The following is a 21,959-nucleotide window of genomic DNA, read 5'->3' as shown; positions in this document are numbered from 1 at the left end:
CTTTAGAACCCAAAACCATTTTCACCAATAACGTTTTCTATCATTTTAAAAGCACTTCTAAACATGTCATAATATCCTCCACTTATGCTTAGAATAAGTGAAAAATAAAACGATTCCTTGCATATAATCATTTCAAATGTATCACATCCAGCTAGTTATTCCAAATATAATCAATCTAAAGTTTTCAAATGGTCGAATATTGTTTGTGGGTGAGGATTACTGCTTCTCTGCTTCTGCTCAAGACTTTCCACGGACAAGGATCCTCTCCGGATCCTCTTTGCGGGGATCCAAAGATCGATCAATCGTGTCCACTCATTGTACATCAAGAGGATCCGGAGATCAATCAATCATGTCCACTCATTGTACATCATGCGGTCAGTTTTCATTAAGTACTATTTATATTCAATTTTAAATTTTAAATTTCAAATAATTTCTAACCACACGATATACGATGAACTGACACGATTGATTGATCATCCAGATCCCCACAAAGAAGATCCGGAGAGGATCCTATTCCACTTTCCACTACCAAATACATTATCGAGGCTGTGCTAATCTCGCTTTGGCACCCCACTTCTTGGTCAAACCGAAGCTGGACATGCGGTTAGGAGCTTTGACTCCGGGAAACTGAACTCTCACCGTTGCATTCCATACTGACGTAGAGCAACTTGGTTACAGAGGTAAGGAGACAATACTCCCAACTCCATGGAACTCAACCAAATAGAATGTTTCTATTAGCATACGAAAGCAGTAACAACCAAACAGCATTCAAAACCGGTTTGGCTGTGATAATTGAGGGGTAGCTACTATTTCAAAATGAGTCCGCATCTAATGTCTCTAATAACAACAAGACAAAGTTCCAAAGACGATGCTTCACAAGAAAATAGAAGTGAAATTCATGTTAAATCAATCAATTTAACAAAAACATACACCAGAGTCAATACGATGAGTCATAATGATATCCGTCAATTAAACCATAAGAAGAAGATAAGAGACCGACAATGAAAGCTTTTATTATAAAAGGAATTTCATTAGCATATAAATACACTAGGATTTTGAAGCATTCAGATGTTTCATGATTGCATTAGTAGATTGATGAGCAAAGTACTTCTGCCTAAGCATTACATATGGGTATCCAATGAATGACAACGGGTGGGCTGGTTTCGAGAAGGAAAGTATTTCATACCACACTTGGTTGTTCTCATCCAGTTCAATTGAGAAGCGTTCTTCCCCAGCCTACGTTCCACAAAATTTGTGGACCACAAATCAGTTTGGATTTTCATATAACTCTATAATTTATAATCTTCTCTTTCCAAGTTAAACACTCTTGATCTTAAATTCACGAAGAAAATATAAGGCATAACTGAACCAAGTGAAAAAGAACTAACCAGCAGGTGACCTTGAAGGGTACCACCTCCAAAACGGAAAGATGCCATGGCCTGTTTACTTCTTTTATTTTCATTTACATATACAACCTGGAGAGGCATCATGACCCACGGCAGAAACTCCTTGACACAAACACAAAACTTCACTCCATTTTGAACTGGTGTCTTCGGATCAACAAATGCCCAATTCAATCCAAAATGCCTGCAAAACCAAACACATTCTGTCATAAGATAACGTTTTCCTTTCTCAACTGAGATTCCTTTAATCTTGAAACGACATTGGCTGACCTCCAGTCCTGAAGAGCCGTCTTGCCCTTTTCATAAGCATCCAGACCCGAACCAACCAAATTACGAGAATGGTTTAACAAGAAACCATCTTTTGAGAGCCCTTTATCTTCTTGGAGGGAAGACAGGGACTTAGCAGTAGCTCCCTTGAATTTAGGGTCATAGTTAAAGCTACCTGACCTGGTTATAAGCATTACGCACAAATTCATAAATAAGGCTTCAACTTCCAATTCGTCGGTAGCAGAAATGAAAATATATTAAGAGCAATGTTGTTTACCTGTCAATGCAAGCTTTTTGTTCCTGAGGAGTTGGCCTGCCCCAGCTCAAGAAAACCATGCCTGCCAAACGCATCCGCAGTAGTAAAAATGACACATTGAGCAAAAGAATGTTTGTGCTCATGGAGTTCGAGCAAACCCCCCATCAAATTCAAGCAAATGAAAATTAAAGAATGCAAACTAATCGTACTTCGACATACAAATGGCCCGTGTTATTTCGACAACATAAATATATAAAATGCAAAATGAAGTAAAGAAAAAGCAAGCTTGGCCAACAAATAGAAGTAGCATTCTCCAAGGAACAACACCCACCAAAATTATATCAACCCCCTAACCGTAGGAAACATATTCATCGCTAATCTAGTGAACCCAAAACTATAAATGCTTTAATTTTCCGAAATTCGGGTTCGTAAAAAGTTTAATTCTTCAAACAATTCAAACAACAACGGCAAAAGCCAATGTCATATCTCAACTTGGAAACGCAAAGGTAAGAGCAGATGAAGTAATCCAAATCAGGGTTCACGAATACATAATCAAATAATTATATAAAAATTGAGGAGGAGGAGATGAAACTGACCTTGGTTGCGGTTGCGTCCAAGTCTGAAAGATTAGTCGAAATCTGAGGTGGAATTGAGAAGAGATGGTGGCGCCGCCGTCGCAACTGCTTCGAAGCCGTCGAAGTCGCCGGAGACGGACTGGTGTGGGGGTTTATGGCGTTGGGTTTGAACTGAGAAGGGGATTGGTCTCTGCGTTTGGGTGCAGAGAGACCAAGTATCTCAACACAGGGCATCGGTTGGGTTGGTCGGGTTAGATCCGTTGGCCAATCCAATATATGCTCAATCCCAAATTTATTGTCACCAGAAAAATTGGCAGTATAAGGACAGCTCGTGTCTTGAAACTAATCTTTATTCTCAGTGGGGTTACCGAGGCCATATATAATAATAATGGGGTAAAAGACTGTTTACTACTCTCATGTTTCATGGTTTTCAAGTACATCAAGTTTTTTTCGCCTCAGAATTATACCTAAAGTGTAAATTTTGGGACAATCTCATACATCCGTTAGTCAAACTGTTAAATTTACCGTTAATTGTGATGTGGCGCCCATGTGGATAATAACGTGGCGCCACGTGTTAGCCACGTTTTTTTTTTGTGACACTGTTTTTTTTTTTCTTCTTCTTCTTTCTTCTTCTTTCTTCTTCTTCTTCTTCCTTCTTTCTTCTTCTTCTTCTTCTTCTTCCACCCGACTGCAAACTTTTTTTTTTCTTCCTCCTTCTCCTTCTTCCTTCCTCCTTCTTCCTTCCCCTTCTTCTCCTTCTTCCTTCTTCTTCATTCTCCTTCTCCTTCTCCTTTTTCTTCCTCCGAATCTGGAGAAATTTTTTTTTTCTTCTTTCTTTTTTCTTCTTCTTCTTCTTTTTCCACCCGACTGCAAACTTTTTTTTTTCTTCCTCCTTTTCCTTCTTCCTTCCTCCTTCTTCCTTCCCCTTCTTCTCATTCTTCCTTCTTCTTCCTTCTCCTTCTCCTTCTCCTTTTTCTTCCTCCGAATCTGGGGAATTTTTTTTTTCCTGCTTCCTTCTCCTTCCTCCTTATTCCTTCTTCTTCTTCTTATTCTTCTTCCTCCGAATCTGCCCAGATTCGTTTTTTTTTTTCCTTCTTTCTTCTTCTTCCTCCTTCTTCCTTCTTCCTTCTTCCTTCCCCTTCTTCTCCTTCTCCTTTTTTTTCTTCTTCTTCTTCTTCTTCTTCCTCCGAATCTGGGGAAGTTTTTTTTTTTTTTCTTCTTCTTCTTCCTCCTTCCTTCTCCTTCCTCCTTCCTCCTTCTTCCTTCCTCTTCTTCTTCTTCTTCTTCTTCTTCTTCTTCCTCCGAATCTGCCCAGATTCGGCTTTTTTTTTTCTTCTTTCTTCTTCTTCTTCCTCCGACTGCAACTTTTTTTCTTTTCTTTTTTTCCTTCCTTCTTCTTCTTCCTTCTTCTTCTTCTTCTTCCTTCTTCCTTCCTCCTTCCTCCTTCCTCCTTCCTCTTCATCTTCCTCCAAAAAAAAAAAAAAAAAAAAACCGAATCTGCCAAAGAAGAAGAAGAAGAAGAAGAGGAAGGAAGAAGGAGGAAGAAAAAAAAAACTTCCCCAGATTCGGAGGAAGAGAAGGAAGAAAGAGAAGAAAGGGAAGGAAGGAGAAGGAGGAAGGAAAAAAAAATGTTGCAGTCGGGTGGAAGAAGAAGAAGAAGAAAAGAAGAAAGAAAAAAAAACATGGCTGACATGTGGCGCCCAGTCATTGTCCACATGGGCGCCACGTCACAATTAACGGCAAATTTAACAGTTTGACTAACGGATGTATGAGACTGTCCCAAAATTTACACTTTAGGTATGACTTTGAGACGAAAAAAACTTGATGTACTAAATGTTGAAAACCATGAAACATGAGGGTAGTAAACAGTCTTTTACCCATAATAATGTGTTTAAATAGTGCATTATTTATCATTTAGTATTATGATTTAGTGTTAGTGTTTTTCCTTTGTAATTGAGAAGTGTTAGATTCGATTCTCGTCAAAAGCACATTTGAGCTATATTAGTGTTGGTCAATTGTGAAACTAATCCTCATTCCTTTAGTATAGATAATATCATTTTTTCCAAAGGCAAAAAAAAAAAAACATTACACTATCTTGTATAAAAGAAATCTATTATATATAAATAGAATGGAAAAAGTGAATACCGATTTGGTGTCACCATGCTTCAATAAAAATATTTGGACAAAAAAGTCCCCAAAACAAAAAACTTCAAAGGCATTCCAAAATAATACATCTAATAAGGTAGGGTCATTTTCGTCATTTTAACAGTATTTCTTTAATAATTTACTTTTTTATTTTTTTTTAAATTAGTATCTTACAATAAGCTAGCAATAATATGATTCAATTTCTTTATTTTTAAACACATTCAAAACATCTTAAGAGGCGTGTAATGTCGGTTATAAAAAAAGTTTTTTCGCACGTGGATAACAATGTGATTAAATAAGTTATCAAATGATTTTTTTTAACAAACGATATTATCTACACTAAGGGGGAGGGGGTGGGCTTAACCTCATAATGGGCTAGCAATAATGTGATTCAATCAGTTATTTAATAAATATCATTTTCTCTATTTTTAAACACGTTTAAAACATCTTAAGAGGCGTGTAATGCCGGATATAAAAAAGATCTTTCGCACACGGATAATAATGTGATTAAATTAATTGTCAAATGATTTTTTTTTTTAAATTTAGCCTCACAATAGGCTAGCAATAATATGATTCAATCAATTGTTTATTAAATATTATTTTCTCTATTCTTAATGAGTATTTATCAAATATAGCCAAATATTAGCCCCTAATTTCAAAAATGTCAGTTTTTATAAAAACTTTCAAATATATCCAAAATATCACTTAAATAGACACAAATACCCTTAAGCTTTAAACCTAATAAATTAAAAAACCAAAACCCTATTAGATGAAAAGATCTCACAGCTAAACCTTAAAATTGGAGGAGACCTAGTGAAGGCATCGACTGTTGGTGAAGAATTATCACCCCTACACGAAGATGAGTGTAGATGGTTATTTTTTGCACTTTTTCTTGTCTATGTTTTCTCTTTGCTTTTGTAGTTTCTTCCATCGATTGAATATTTATGGAAGAATGAACTATCAATTCTTGCAACATTATTTATCTCAATTTTCCTTTGGATTATATGTGCTTCATATTTAATTTTTCATCTTTGCATTATTAAGGGTGTTGTCTATGTCCGGATTTTGTTTTGAAGGCTATCATTGACTGTGGTAGTGAATCAAGAGATTTGTTGTGTTCTTAGAAAGTGCAAAAAGCATATTTTAAGGTTTACGGAATAGAAATTCTTCAAGTGCATATTAGAAAAATTAGTGAAAGCACCACTTGATTATCGCACAAGAATCTTTTAATCAACAACTAGTTATTTGTATGAATTAAGGGTATTTGAGTCTATTTAAGTGATATTTTGGATATATTTGAAAGTTTTTATAAAAACTGACATTTTTGAAATTAGGGGCTAATATTTGGCTATATTTGATAAATACTCAGATTTTCTCATTCTTAATGTAAATTCTATAGAGACTGATTTTATTATGTGAATTTAGCTGCTTTAATTGGTTTATGAGGGATTTCTTCTAGCATAATCTAAAATTATTTATTTACTTCAAATATTTGACTTTCATTTTGTCAATTTATGCATATAAATACATTTAAAACATATAAGTTGCGAGTAGCACGCCGTGATTCAAAAAATGTCTTCTGCACGCACGTGAGCGTGTGCATAAAGGCTAGTGTATCTTAAAAGAGAGAGAGATAGAGACTGTATGTAATGACCATTGTTGCAACATTAATATTTGTAACTCACAACGTGCACATAAATGGTACTGTATGAAATATTTCACATGAACTTATATTATTAACATCACTTTCATATGTTAGTTAATTGTTTGACTATTCACAATCCTCATGTTCTCTTTTCTTTTTTTTTTTCAAAAATAAAATTATCGTGTTCTTCTTTTTGTTCATGTAGGAATACGAAAAATTCTAAGTTGACTTCAACAGATCAAGTATGAAGGGAAATGATAGGAGCAATATATCATAGGTTGTCGTCTTAATTGCGTTTCTACTCTTTTTATTAACTGAAATTTCAGTGTTTTGTTGCTTAAAGTTTCAATTTTTTTTTTTTTTTATATTAGTAGGGTTCATTTACTTTCACACAAAAAAACTTTTTTTTTTCACTCGGATCAAAATACATAAGACCTAAACCTGCATTTTGGTTGGAGATTTTACAATTGCACCTTCGTTTTTGTTCAATATGATTTTTTTTTCCTTTTTTAAAAGAACTAAAATTCATTCTCTTTTGTAATTTTTTTGTATAGGTCAGCAATAACGAAGTTCGATTGGGACAAATAAATGTTCACAATTGTCAAGAACAATCACATCAAAGGTTTCGTAGGAGCAATCAACAAAGACAAAGACACCGAGTTGCAAATTCATCACAAGGAGCTCAAAATTAAATGCAACGATGTGCCAATTATCAAACTTGATTGAACTCCGTATTATCAAACTCGATTAAACTCCGTAAATATTGTACAAAATCAAATGAAAGAAAACCAAGAAACAATAGGATCAAAATCAACAAGTAACTATGATTTCTTTCTTTTGGACCCTAGTAATTATATATTTGTAAATTCATCTATGAATATTTTTGTATGAACTATTAAAATCATCTTATTACTCATCATCCATTTAATATTTGTGTTATGTATACAAAAATTTGGACTTGGATTGTCTGCCCTCCTAGTTGTGGTGCCCTTCCATGCTCTCTTATTTTGTGCGGTCACGGTTAAGCCACGTCAATATTTTATATTAATTTTTTAATGAGATAATAAGACAAAAAATAATAAAAATATAAAATATTGACGTAGCTTAACCGTGACTGAACAAAATAGGAGGGCATGGAAGGGCACCACAACTAGGAGGGCAGACAATCCTTGTCCCAAAAATTTTCTAATTTATGTACGTACTTATATAATATTATATGCTAACTACATTTTTCGTGCACCATTACATTTTCTTGGTTTAGAGCAATAAAATGCACATATTATTGATGAGAGAGAGCGCCAACGAGAACAATGGCGGGATCATCAACGTAAGAGGCGAAATTCAATGACTTCAAGGCAAAGACACAAATGTTTAGCACAACGAAGATCCAATTACCGGGTTCAACAAATTCAACGCTCATGCATAGTGTCATTTGGTGAAGGTGATACTATTAAACCAAATATAAAAGAAAATAAGCTAAACATTTACTAGCTAGTAGAAATACTTCTCAAAGAGCAAATAAATAAAAAAACAAAAATTAAAAATCTGTCGATAAAATACATCAACATGGCATGCATCAAGATATGAAATCGGTCCTACAGTTTTATTGTCAAAAATTAAACTCAAGGCTTTTAATGTCGTTTTTTTCTTGCTAAAAGATTTCGAACTTTCAGGCTGTAGTAATGGGTTGTCATTTATTAGAGATGCTTTTCTTTTCCGTGGCTGACGAGGAGCTTGCTTCCTTGTTATTTTTTATTTTACTACTCTTTACTTTTCCGCTGCTTCTTTACTTAGGTTCATTATCAACTGTATATAAGGACAGAATGTCAGAAATTTTTCCTAGAATGTTGTAATTCAATTCCGACGCCATTGTTATCGCAAATTTTTCCACTCCATATAAGGACACAGTGTGCTCTACACTTTCTCTTTTTGTTTAAATCTCTAACATGTCATTGATACAATGGAATCCCTAACCTGAAGTTCCTCAATTATATAAACGGACGATCCTCATAGCTTATTTGATTCCAAAAAATAGATTGCTTATTTCAACGAGCTAACCTTTTCCCCCTCTCTATTGATCCTTCTATACAAATTAAATTATTTTCAAAGTGGACCTTTCTATTCATCGCTTATTTTCCTTGCAGATGGTTGATCTGTTGCTGGGTTATTGTTCGGTACATGACAGACTTGTCATTCCCTTATATGGGTGGGCATGGTTGAATTTTGTCTGGTTTAGCATAAAAACCGAACCCTCAAACGTCAAACGTCCTTGAAGATCAACAACGTCAACAAATCCACACATACAACTGTTTTTCAAGATCAAGCCCAAAAGCCCTTGAAGATCCGTTCATCACTGTTCTTCAAGATCAAGCCCAAAAGCCCTTGAAGATCCGTTCATCATCGTCATTCAAGATCAAGCCTCAACGGCCCTTGAAGAAACTTTCAACCGCTCATCCAAGATCAAGCCTCGACGGCCCTTGGATTAATCGCACATCCACAAATACACACCTTACGGAGATCGAATCAGATGATCAAATTTGAGAGAGATTGTAACCCAAAATCATCAAAATACAAATATTTGTTTGTGCACGTTGTTCTTGTCTCTTTCGTTTCAGGAAATTTTCCGTGTTCTACAAACGCGTTTATCGTTACTGTGATATTTCAATTCAATAATGCAAAACAACTTAAAAAATTTACACATAACATTATATAACAAAAATAAAATGACATGATAAATACGTTTACGTAAGTTCTTATCAAGCATCATATAGTTTCGTAAAGCTCAAAAAGGTGGATAGTATATAAAGAACCATATATTTTCGTCAAGCTCAATAAGGTAGATAGCATATACTAATTGAGATGATGTCATTGTCATGGTATGGTATCCTGGCTAATAGATCTATGAAGGAAAATTTAGTATGAACTCGTATAACTTCTCTATACTCGGCTTAACTTTAAACATGAAATATCTTTATTATCATATTGCATAATTACCATCAAGTATAAAATAAAATTAATAAAAAAAAAAAATATCAATAAACTCATTCTCAATAATCAAACCCTAATCATTACGTAATCTTTCTCTTATGTTCTATCGTGGAAAAAATCATAAGACGCTCTCATAGAGAAAAACAAGCTGTTTTTTTTTTACGGATGAACGGTAATTTTAAAGTTTTGGATCCTCCAACTTTTATCATTGTCGTCATCATACTACCACCACCACCAACCTTACCACATCTCCAACATTACTTGTCACGTCCATGAAACCTACTTGTACTTCTGCTACTACTGTTGCCAAAACAACAAACAGCGGCTGATCAAGATCAACGGCAAGACATAAGAAGAGAGGGAAGAGAGATGGCAGGTTTTCACTATATGACAGACTTGTCATTCCCTTATATGGGTTATTGTTCGGTACATGATGCCATGGCATGACCTCGAGAATGAAATCTAGCAGTGGATCAAACCCTCAAACGTCGCGCTCCGGATTCTATTCCCCAGCGAGCATAGACTATGCGGTCGCATCTTCTAAGGCTTCTTCTCCGTCTCTGTCGTTGACGTCGACGACCTTCTCTAGCGCGGCGATTCGTTGAACACTAGCATCTACACCCATCTGAACCGCCTTGTCTCTCAGGTCCTGTCATGGCGAAGACATCAGAAGGAACTTGTGGGGGTGGATTCGTCGCTGGTGGATTGCTGATCCTTGTCGCCTTGCCGGGAGCAGCCAACGAGTTTGGTATGAATTTCAAGGCACTGGAAGATCCCTCTATGCCTTTGTTGAGGTTAATGCTGCTGGTATTGGAGTAGAAGACGACGACCAGGAGCGTGGGCTTGGCAGATCAAGGCTTCAAGAATTGGGCCTGGATTTGTAAGCGAAGTCTGAGCAAGCATTGGACTTGACTGCGGATTGGGCTTGTGGCTTGAGCCTTTTGTTGCTGCTGGGTCGAGACACTCATATATTATTTATTTTTCTTTTCTTTTCTTTTGTTTTTTTTTGTTTTGTTTTGTTTTTTTTTGGTAAATACATAATAATATATGTATTCATTTTTTTTTCTCTATTTTTTTTTTATAAATAATTTTGTATAATCAAATTGACTCTCAATAGTCAAATGTTTAATAAAACTCTTTTTTTATTTTATTTTTTTTATTTATTTTTTATTTTGATGTGATTGAACTCGAAGTTGAATGTTCAAGCTGCCTACGTACCCTTCCAAAGAAAGAGATCAAGTCAAAACGTAGTTCAAATACATACATATTTTTGGTATTTTCTTTTTGTGCCGTTTGCAGTTTTAGCTCAATCAGGCAAGGAGTGATTGGTGTCGTTTGCAGTTTCAACTCGTGCAGACAAGGAGCGTTGTGCCATGCAGTTTAGACTCTTGCGGACAAGGAGCATTTTGGTGTCGTTTGCAGTTTTAGCTCGTGCAGGCAATGAGCATTTGGTGTCGTTTTGCAGTTTCAGCTCGTGCAGACCAGGAGCATTGGTTCGTGCAGTTTAGGCTCGTGCGAACAAGGAGCATTGGTGTTGCCTTTTATGCTCGTGCAGACCAGGAGCTTTATGCCATGCAGTTTAGACTCATGCAGGCGAGGAGAATTTGTGAATTTGTCAAGCAATTTTGGAGAGGCGTTCCTCACAATCTTCATAGCAATGAGCCTTGACCGAGTGATTGAAGAAGTCTTCAGGAAAGAAATCGCGCATCGTGATGGGGATGGATGATCTTCGTGTCAAAGTTTCATTATCTCCAACACTTTCACATTGTTCTGGAGGTTAGCGAAAGCTGCTTTGCCCCCTTTCTGATTGGTGCACTTGTGGAGAAGACATATGCTTCTTGTGCAGTTTCTTCGGAGTGACATGAATCCATCCTTCAACTTCGCTTGGCTTGACTGGCATGGTTTTGGAGCATGCCCCCAGCGAATGAGGTGAAGATTTTGAGTCGGAAGAGCCAGAAATGATGGTGGTATAGTTTGACTTCACCACATCGTCAAGATCTAGCACGATGATTCCTTTCTGAGCCAGCTTCATGATGAGATCTTTCAGCACGAAGCACTTTTCTGTCGGATGACTGATGAAGCGGTGGAATTTACAGTACATTAGACTGTCGGTGCGATTCATCTCTTTTGGCAGTCTGCACTCAGGCAAGCCGATCACCTTCTTTTCCAGCAAGTCTTCTAACATGGCAACCACATCAAAGTCGGGGAATGGATAAGTTTTCTCCTTAAGCTCCTTCAAAGTGCGTCTACGCATCTCTTGATCACGAAAGCCTTCGGCTTGAATCGCCTTGCCTCGTGTAGGGATTTTGACGGGAACTGTGTTGACTGTCATTGCTTCCTTGGTGGATTTCCCCGTAACCTTCTCCACCTTTGTCTCAAGATCTTTGTCGTTCTTGTAGTCGGCGATCGGTTCCTTCTTCCCATGATGGGCGATGCTCAACTCCATGTCATGGGCGCGGGTGGCCAATTCCTCGAAGGTCCGTGGTTTAATGCCTTGAAGGATGTATTGCAAACCCCATTGCATGCCTTGGACGCACATCTCGATTGAAGAGGTCTTCGAGAGCCTATCTTTGCAGTCGAGGCTTAGAGTGCGCCATCTGTTGATGTAGTCAATGAGTGGCTCATCCTTCCACTGCTTTGTGCTCGTTAGCTCTAGCATGCTCACAGTGCGGCGGGTGCTATAGAAGCGGTTGAGGAATTCCAGCTCCAATTGTTCCCAGCTGTTGATGGACTCAGGCTCTAGGTCCGTGTACCACTCAAAGGCGTTTCCTTTCAGCGAGCGCACAAACTGCTTGGCGAGGTAGTCCCATTCGGTTCCTGCGTTGTTGCAAGTTTCAACAAAGTGGGCAACGTGCTGTTTCGGGTTTCCCTTTCCATCAAATTGCATAAACTTTGGCGGTTGATAACCCTTCGGCATCCTTAAGGCGTCGATCTTCTTTGAATACGGCTTCGAGTACAACCGGATGTATTTGAGCTCCCTTCGTACTGTGCCTTGATGGTGTTGGTGATCATCTCTTGCAGCTGCTGGATAGAAAGAAATCCCATGAGTGCCGCTGCTTGGTCTGGCTCTGGCTTCACATTGATTCTCTCCACCGTAGGCTCATCTTCTAGGTTAGAGTTCTCGCTGTCCTGTGGCTCCAGTCGGCTGACGAGTGCAGCGATTTGCAAGTCTTTTTCTTCAACAATCCGTGTTAGCCTTGCGATCGCTTCATTCATTTGAGCCAGTTGTTCTTCGATGGAGGTAACGCCGATGGTCATGACTTGTGCAACCAATAAACATGACTTTCCTTTAGACATCCAGGATGCTGACAAAGAACGTCGTTGGCTGTTTTGGGATGTCATCTTGTGTGCCTCAGCAACATGCTTTGGTGCCCTCAGCGAGGTCAGGTTGATGACAGACTCGCACCTTTGATGCTCCCCTTGCTCTTTTAACGGCACTAACTTTGAAGTGGCATGTTGAGGAGCGGTTGTGGCGCCAATGGATTGTCTGTTTGTGGCAGAAGTGCTTAGGATTCTTCCATTTATGATAACGGCTTGTCCTTTACTTGATGCCATTGATTTTAGAAGTGTGCTTGAATTTCTTGAACGGAGAAAAAGATGAGAGGTAGAGATTGTCCCACTGAGCGTGCCAAATTTGTGAACACGAAATTTTCCTGAAACGAAAAAGACAAGAACAACGTGCACAAACAAATATTTGTATTTTGATGATTTTGGGTTACAATCTCTCTCAAATTTGATCATTTGATTCGATCTTCGTAAGGTGTTGGTTTGTGGATGTTTCGTTGATCCAAGGGCCGTTGAGGTTTGATCTTGGATGAACTGTTGGAAGTTTCTTCAAGGGGCCGTGGGCTTGATCTTTGAAGGTGGATTTGAGCGGATCTTCAAGGAGCCGTTGGGGCTTGATCTTGAGGATGAATGTTTCTTCAAGGGCCGTTAAGGCTTGATCTTGAATAACGGTGATGAACGAATCTTCAAGGGCTTTTGGGCTTGATCTTGAAGAGCAGTGATGAACAGATCTTCAAGGGTTTTTGGGCTTAATCTTGAAGAACGGTTGGATGTGTGTGGATTTGTCGACGTTGTTGATTCAAAGGGCCGTTGGGGCTTGATCTTGGATGAACGGATGATGAACGATGGTTCTTTCTTCAAGGGTCGTCGGGGTTTGATCTTGAATTGGTGGAAGTTCTTCAAGGGCCTTTGGGGCTTGATCTTGAATTGGTGGATGGTCGATCCAAGGGCCGTCGGGGCTTGATCTTGGAAGAACGATGAACGAGGAACGAAGAACACTTTCTTCAAGGGCCGTTGGGGCTTGATCTTGAATTGGTGGATGATTGTTGATCTAAAGGGCCGTTGGGGCTTGATCTTGGAAGAACAATGAACGAAGAACGAAGAACGCTTTCTTGATTCTTCGGGAACCTGGATGCTTGAGAGCTTCGGAGTTTCAGAGCTTCAGAGCTTCAAGGTGTAATATGAATTGGTTCCCCCTTAAATAAATGAATTAGCCTTCTATTTATAGAATTTTCCAAGGCCTAATTTTGAATATAATATTCCAGATGAAATAAGTCGTTTCTGCCAGGTGTTGACACGTGTCCTGTTTGATGACTTTTCCAACTTATTTTGATTTTTTGTTTAGACACACGCTACGTGTAAAATTTATGTAATACATGAGCGTTGAAACTTTGATTTATCAGTCAACATTTATTTACCGAAATTTCGATGTCTACAGGGGTATACTCATATGCATTGGTAAGAACTAAGACCAGCTTGTATTATTAACATAGATTTTCCCATTCTCTATAATTACATCAAAGGCAAAGTAATTAGGAAAGGAAAAGTAGTAGTGGATCTAACATATTAAAGTCAATGCATGCAGTGTTATTCCTTGCCAAAACAGTTTTTAGGGTTAAAATTGTGACAAAAAAAAAAGAGCGGTTTCTTGAAAAATCAGAAATCATATAAACTTTGAGACTAGTTGATCACATTCCCATTTATTTTTTCCTTAAAATTTGATTCATGATTTCTCCTATTCCAAGTATGCAAACATGTCGAATCCCTAATTTAATATTCAACGTTACATCATATATAAAATACCTACCTACCATATCTACAAACTTTGCCATTTAAATTGTCAACCTATTCTATAATTAAGGCTTAAATATATTCCGTTAATTAACCATTCAAAATTCAAAACAATTAAATTTTATATGAAAAATCAACTCCAGAAACAATAGGTTAAAAAGTTAAATAATAGCCCTTGTCACTTCTAAGAATAACATATTAGGCGATGAAGCCACAACCGTCGCGCAAAGCCGAATTCGGTAGTCGAAAATTTTGGACGGTGAAGACAACATCGCGCAAAGCTCGTGACGTTAGACATTGGGCGATGGAGGAAAGTCCTTCATCATGTGAAATGATGATTGCGCGACGGAATTGGTGCTTCTTGCGTGAAACATTCTATGCGACGAAATTGGTGCTCGTTGCATGAAATCTTCTATGCGACAAACCTAGTGTTCGACATAGTAATATTTGTGCGACGAAGGTCCTTTGTCACGCAATAATATTTAAATTATTTTTTTAATCAAATTTTTGTTTATTTATTTTTTCTTTTAAACATTGATAATATTATTTTATGCAATTTAAATTAATTTAATGAAATTAAAAACAGAAAATGTAAAGAAGAGTATTGAATTAAAACATTATTTAAAGTGTACATACAACGGAAGGAAAAATTTTAAAATTCGAAAATAATAAAAAAACTACAATATATAGTCGTCCAACTCACAATCACCTGCTGGTGGTGTTGCTGCGTCGTTGGAGGGTTGGAATGTCACATCCCGGCCCGGGACGGATCACTTCCCGGGCCCGCTCCACCACCGTAGCACGATATTGTCCTCTTTGGGCCATGACCACGCCCTCACGGTTTTGTTTCTAGGAATTCACGAGCAACTTCCTAGTGGGTCATCCATCCTAGGAGTGCTTTGGCCCCCTTCTCGCTTAACTTCGGAGTTCCTACGGAACTCGAAGCCAGTGAGCTCCCAAAAAGCCTCGTGCTAGATAGGGATGAGAATATACATTTAAAGATCACTTTCCTGGGGCGATGTGGGATGTCACAATCCACCCCCTTTAGGGGCTCGACATTATAGTCGGCACACTTCCGGCCAGGAATTGGCTTTGATAGCATTTGTCACATCCCGGCCTGGGGCAGATCAATTCTCAGGCCCGCTCCATCACCGTAGCATGATATTGTCCGCTTTGGGCCCTGACCACGCCCTCACGGTTTTGTTTCTGGGAACTCACGAGCAACTTCCCAGTGGGTCACCCATCCTGGGAGTGCTCTAACCCCCTTCTCGCTTAACTTCAGAGTTCCTGCGGAACCCGAAGCTAGTGAGCTCCCAAAAAGCCTCATACTAGGTAGGGATGAGAATATACATGTAAGGATCACTTCCCTAAGCGATGTGGGATGTCACATGGAAGGTCGTAGTTGCTGCGACCAGGGGTTGGGAGGTCATTGTTGGAGTTAGCTTTACGTCAATGGACCGAATGCCAGAGAACTGAAGGGTGAGACGAATTTAGTTCATCACACTACTCTAAGCCACAAGCTGAGACTGCTAGGCAACAATTTGCTCCTTTAGGTCCGCCACTTCAGATGTCAGCGATTCGACCTCTTCTATTATTTGCCTGGAGGAGGAGACAGACGAATCCCAAAGGTGGGCTTTCCCAAGCCCCCGGTGAACATTCCCCTGCCTATGACCGAGGGTCTGATCAAGTGTGTCCGTCATGTTTTGAAAACTCGCATACTCGGAGGTGTCCTCTAGAATGGTCTGGCTCTGATCCACTATGGTGGCCTAGAGAAATGAAAACAAACAAATTAATTTTAATATACATGTAATTAATATTAATATATTGAATATTTAAAAATTGAAATAATTTACATGAAGCTACCTTGCCAACTCATTCCCGGGCCGAACGTATACCTCCTTGAACATGTCAATCTCAAGAAACTTCGACCCCCTGAATAGAAAAAATATTAACACATAGATTACCAATTGTGTAATAGAGAGTAAAAAGAATCAAAACTTAAAATAAATATACGGTTACCTTACGTCGCTTCTCCAACCTATAAGAGAAGCATTGCGAGCTGGAGTGGTGACAAAGTTTCTTCTTCGACCAATTTATCGAGTTTGCCTTCACTTTTTTCTGTTGAATAAAAAAGCGTATTAGTTTGGATATTTATAACAAATTAATGAAAAATTAAAATATTATTTAAAATATAAAAATATAAAAATTTTGATTAAATATTATTGAAATATATATTATACTTACGAGGTATTTTTCGTCCTAAAAATGGTCACAGAGCCATTCCCATTCATCTCGTTGGTCCACCAACTCCTTAGGGCACCCAACTGCTAGAGCGATCTTCAGACCGTCATATTTCTCATAATGGTTGTGGAGGTTGCTCTTCCACTGAGTGAACCTACCGGTGCAAATCTCATTGATGTACTAAGTTATAAACAAACGAAGTTGAAGGCAAAATGGTCATTTGATCATAAATCTGGAAGGCTCCAGATTTGTTGGAGCATTGATTTGGTGCCATTTGTGTGGTTATGATGGAGAAATGAGAAGAGAAATGAGTGAATGGATGGAGGCCCAATCAAAAGGAGGAAATGAGAGAAATGAGAAAGAGGAAAAATGAGGAAATATGGTCATCCTTTTGACCCGTTTTCCAACCCGTGACCTGGTTCCCTAACCCGATTCCCTACACATTCTGACGCCGACTATGGCATTTTTTCTGCAATCCAAGGCTCGCCACCACCTGGAAAACATTTGCGGTGGTTCCAAGGCGGCGATCCGCCAAACCTGAAGCTAACTCCATCAACCACTACCACCAATAAACTTCCATCAACCTCAGAAACAAAGCTCAAGTAGTGGTTGAGGTGTTGGAATTCGTTTTGAGGTTGAATCGAGAGCACCTATTTTTTGGGTTCCGGCGGATCGAGGGTTATTTGAGGTGTTTCCCTGTCGAATTGGATCTCAACCCAAGTATGAAAGTTGTTCATCTTATTGAGATCTACATGCCTATAAATTTTGATAATTTTTAGAGTTAGTCGGAAGTGCAGAACCAGTGGGTCGACGATGCCTTTTTAAGTTAGATTAGATGTCCTGATTTCAGATTTGATATCCGCTCGATGTGATTTGATTGTTTAAACCTAGTTTCATTATGGCATGCCACTTGATCATTATATGAATCGACAATCTGACCGTTGGATCATCACCAAACTTTAATGCGTTATAGTACATAATATTTGAGGACCTTAGAAACTTACAAATCAGAAATCCAATGTACAAATCTTCTCGAATTGAATTTCTAAATTTGTAAACCATACATTGACCGCCTTATAATTTTAGTGATTGGCAGGAATTCAACAGTTGGATCGTTATGAAATTTTGGAATATTGTTCTAGAAGATTAATGAGATTCTTGGGAAGTTACAGATCAAAAATTCATAGGTGGATATTCCGGATTGAATTACGTAGAGTTGTGGTCCGCACCGCTAATTTAGAGTTGACTTTTGGTCAACATGTCTCGAACCGTTTGAAATACTAAAAGTAGTATTACTAGAGACTCAGTGAGGCTTTGCGTGCTTATCTTGATGAGTGACTTTAATACATGTGATATAGTTATTACCTTGAAAACCTCATGTCCTAGTATACTTTGTGGATACATTATGGATTTCTAAATTATGTTTTATGTTAAATAATTGTTTTTATAAAGTTTGCCATCGATCTACTTTATGAAATTGTTAGGTGACTTGAAATGTTTATGAATTGTGTTTTAAAATATATATTTGAAATGTTTGAGAAACGTGAGGGTTAGTAGAGGATTGTTACCCTAGTGTCACGGGGTTAGGTGACATCGAGTCTGCACCATGTAGTAGTGGTGCATGGATAGTCCTGCTTGGTTAATCCGCGATAAGGGACCATACTATTTATGGATCGTGCTTGGTTAATTCGCGATGGGCGATCCTTATGGCCATACACACTTAGGGGAGATCATGCTTGGTTAATCTGCGATGGGTGATCACTGCCTAATAGTTTCGTAGGCATGACTCTGCTTGGTTAATCCATGATGGGGGGTCACTACCTACTTGGTTACCTTTTAAGGGGTGGTCATGCTTGGTTAATCCGCGATAGGGGACCATACTATTTATGGATCGTGCTTGGTTAATCCGCGATGGGCAATCCTTATGGCTATACATACTTAGGGGTGATCATGCTTGGTTAATCTACGATGGGTGATCACTGCCTAACAGTTTTGTAGGTGTGACTCTGCTTGGTTAATCCGCGATGAGGGGTCACTACCTACTTGGTTACCTTCTCAGGGGTGGTCCTGCTTGGTTAATCCATGATAGAGGACCATACTATTTATAGATCATGCTTGGTTAAACCGCGATGGGCGATCCTTATGTCCATACATAATTAGGGTCTAGGCCATACATAATTAGGGGTGATCATGATTGGTTAATCCACGATGGATGATCACTGCCTAATAGTTTCGTAGGTGTGACTCTGCTTGGTTAATCCGCGCACTACCTACTTGGTTACCTTTTCAGAGGTTGCTCTGCTTGGTTAATCGGCTATGAGGGCCACTTCCTGTTTGGTTACTTATGTAGGCTTTGGCCAAATTGCATCCCTCTAGTCCTAATTTTTAGTGTATTTATGAATGATGGTTTTTGAGAATCTTTGTGGTTTGAATTAGAAATGTCATTGGATGTCTGGGTGACTCATTTGGACTTTTTAGTGACTTGACTATGATTTCATAAGTATGAATTTATTTTTGAGGTTTATAAACTGTGATTGATGGTTTTTTTTTTTATTATCACATACGTTGTATTATTTTCATTCACATGAGCTTCACAGCTTATCCGAGTTCTTGTTTGCCCAGTGCACCATTCCCATGGTGTAGGCACTAATTGTACAGGTGACAGGTCTGAGTAGATTATGAGAAGTCGCTTGGTATTTTGGTTCCTTGAGTGGTCCAGAACCCGATGTTATTGGATTTCGTTGAGTGATACGAAATCCTATTCTTCAAATATGTAAGTTTCGGTTGAACTATGTCTCTCTAGCCCTACATTTTGATGCATTGTATGTGTTATTGATTGATGTGATTGTGGAATGGAGTTGGAAAGCATGTGTGTGTGAATAGCATACATGTGTGCATGGCAAGATGACAATTGTTATTTGGCTTATGGTTGATGTGTAGTGTGGTACTCTATGTTTTCAGCTAGAAGGATTTTATGAAAAGTTTAGAGTTTAACAAATGGTGAACTACGAATGGCTTGATCCCTATTTATGGTACGTAGGCAGTCTAACGAAGAGGTTAGATGCAGCCATAAAGTATACGAAATCACTATGCAATTCGAAGCTTGAGTTGTGCTTTGTTTGTATCCCGGAGGCGGGGTATGTTAGATATACGGATACTTGATGATGTCACGTGTTGATCCGGGACGTATGTCGGGATCAAGGCGTGACAACTTTTGGTGGTATCAGGTTTTCATACGGAAAATGTCTGAACCCACCTTTAGACCTCTAAAAACCCTATAAAGGGTAATCGTTGATTTGACTTCACCAGGGCTCCGATGCCTCAACCATTGCCTGGGTCTTGTTCTTGGGTTCAAGAGAAGTTGAATGATGGTGGAGATCGACGGTGGACCTTGCAGAAACGGTGGAATCATTGCCATGAAGTAGAGAAGTGGACAGGGTGAGTTCGTCACGAAACTGGGGTCAAACCCAATTGAGTTTGGGTGGAAAATGAAAAGGAAGTGGCGTGGTGATGATTGGTGGTGGTGAATGGCTGTGAAATGCAGGAAAAATCTATGGGTAAATTGTCGAAAATTACACAAGGAACCAAGAGAAGGGAAGGGGTCCAGGGGGGTTGATGAGGTAGTTGACGGCAATAATTTTTAATTTTTTAAATATCCATGTGGACCTATATTGACACATGGCGCTCAATTCTTGTCCACGTGGGCACCATATCACCAGTTAACAACTGATTTAACAACAACCTTAATGGATGTATGAAACTATCCAAAAATTATGACTTCAAGTACCACTATGGAATGAAAAAAACTTGATGTATCAAATGTTGAAAGCCAAAAAACTTTAAGATAGTAAACTGAGATTAACCCTTTATATTATTAAGGCCTTTATTTACTCTCGAGAGCATATATATAATACATTCATTACTCATTTTTCTCAATATTTTTATCGAGTAATGCTAAGAAGATCACATATTCATATCATATTGATGTATTATTATTTTTATTTATTTATTAGTATAGCGATATATTTAAACTAAGGGGAGGGGAGTTCAGTTGAGCCACACAATGGACTACCTAATTTGGTATCAAATTCGCAATCTATGAGATTTGAACCTAAGACCTCTTACTTATAAGTGAAGATGAATATGCCCAGACTGTAATACTGAGTGGCTATTGATGTATTATTTTATGTGATAAGTGATGCACGCAATCATCATTCAATGAGATAAATTTTATTAATTGATGTGATAAGTACACACCACAATACAATCTATCTTATTTTGGACACTTTCCAGATACTAATCTTGTTGAAGCATCTTTGATTAGCTTTACATCTTTAAATATATATATGATTTTATGATTCCACATGGATCTTCATTATTTTCTAATGAACTGTACATTCTCTTGTGCGTGGGATGGTGGTGGTAATCTCAACTTTAACCTATCATTTATGAAAAAACAACTACGAACTGGCAATTAGAAGATGTTATAGAGTGTCATTTAGTAATATGGTCTAGTAGTATTCACACTTAGTTGTATGTGAGAAATTTTAGGTTTAATTCTTAGAGACGTAATTTTAAAACCTCTCCCCACGTTAAGTCAATGCGGAGAGCTGCCTCCTCCAGTCATCTGCTTTCCCTGCCTTTTTGAGCAGATCTACTGTGGAATCGATCTTTTGTTCTTGTAGTGTTTGCAGGCTTCCTTGATTTTGATGGTGTGAAAGTAGATCTGATCTGCATCATTGAGGCTGGCTGGGGTACAAGCACTGTTCTAAAAAATTTCGTTAGGTCCCATATAAGCTGTTGATCATCGTTCCGATTAATTTCTAAACGGCTGGCCATTGTCCTAAACCGGCTTTCCTTGTTTTTCCTTTTTTCTTGAAAAACTAGATAATCATGACCAGGGACGAAGTCAAAGGAGTAAATAGAGAGCCCAACGCAGGCTAACCAACAAAGAAAATAGGAACAATGAGAAAATAAGGGAAATAAAGAGAGACAAGGCGACAAGTGCCATAAAGTCATCCCATTACAGACTCCACTAAATTATATAGAAAATCGATAACTTTTATGTTGCATTCTATTTTTTTCAATAAAATGTAAGAAACTTGTTGAATACTTATATGAACACTCATTATATACTTGTTTCCCATGTTTTCAATATGTTCTAACACTTTATAATGTATATGTCATTTTATTTTGCAAGTGCCAGTGTCATTGGTAGTGTCTAAATCACGGTTCGGTGTATTTGTGCTGTTTGTTGATACTTGTATTTAGCAGAACCCTCCTCAAGCTAGGGTTTCTGTCATGTACCAAATTTGTATTTGACCCCTGCTAATGAAATGTTCATTCTCCAATGGCCATGAAAA

General features: G+C 38.2%; 1 protein-coding gene across 1 annotated transcript; it reads right to left on the bottom strand.

Moving 5' to 3' along the window:
• Positions 1 to 993: 993 nt before the first annotated feature.
• LOC126613937 (UPF0548 protein At2g17695) lies at positions 994 to 2,826 on the bottom strand. The gene is made up of 5 exons (XM_050281547.1): positions 2,523 to 2,826; positions 1,948 to 2,008; positions 1,674 to 1,850; positions 1,389 to 1,587; positions 994 to 1,236 (listed from the first exon to the last, which is right to left on the bottom strand). The coding sequence occupies exons 2-5, from the start codon at positions 2,004 to 2,006 to the stop codon at positions 1,048 to 1,050; spliced, it is 624 nt and encodes a 207-aa protein (XP_050137504.1). The 5' UTR covers positions 2,007 to 2,008; positions 2,523 to 2,826; the 3' UTR covers positions 994 to 1,047.
• Positions 2,827 to 21,959: the final 19,133 nt, after the last annotated feature.

This window comes from Malus sylvestris, chromosome 2, assembly GCF_916048215.2.
Source record: "Malus sylvestris chromosome 2, drMalSylv7.2, whole genome shotgun sequence".
NCBI lineage: Eukaryota > Viridiplantae > Streptophyta > Magnoliopsida > Rosales > Rosaceae > Malus > Malus sylvestris.
Note: the sequence above shows the minus strand (reverse complement) of the source record. Positions and strands in the feature narration are given on the sequence as shown.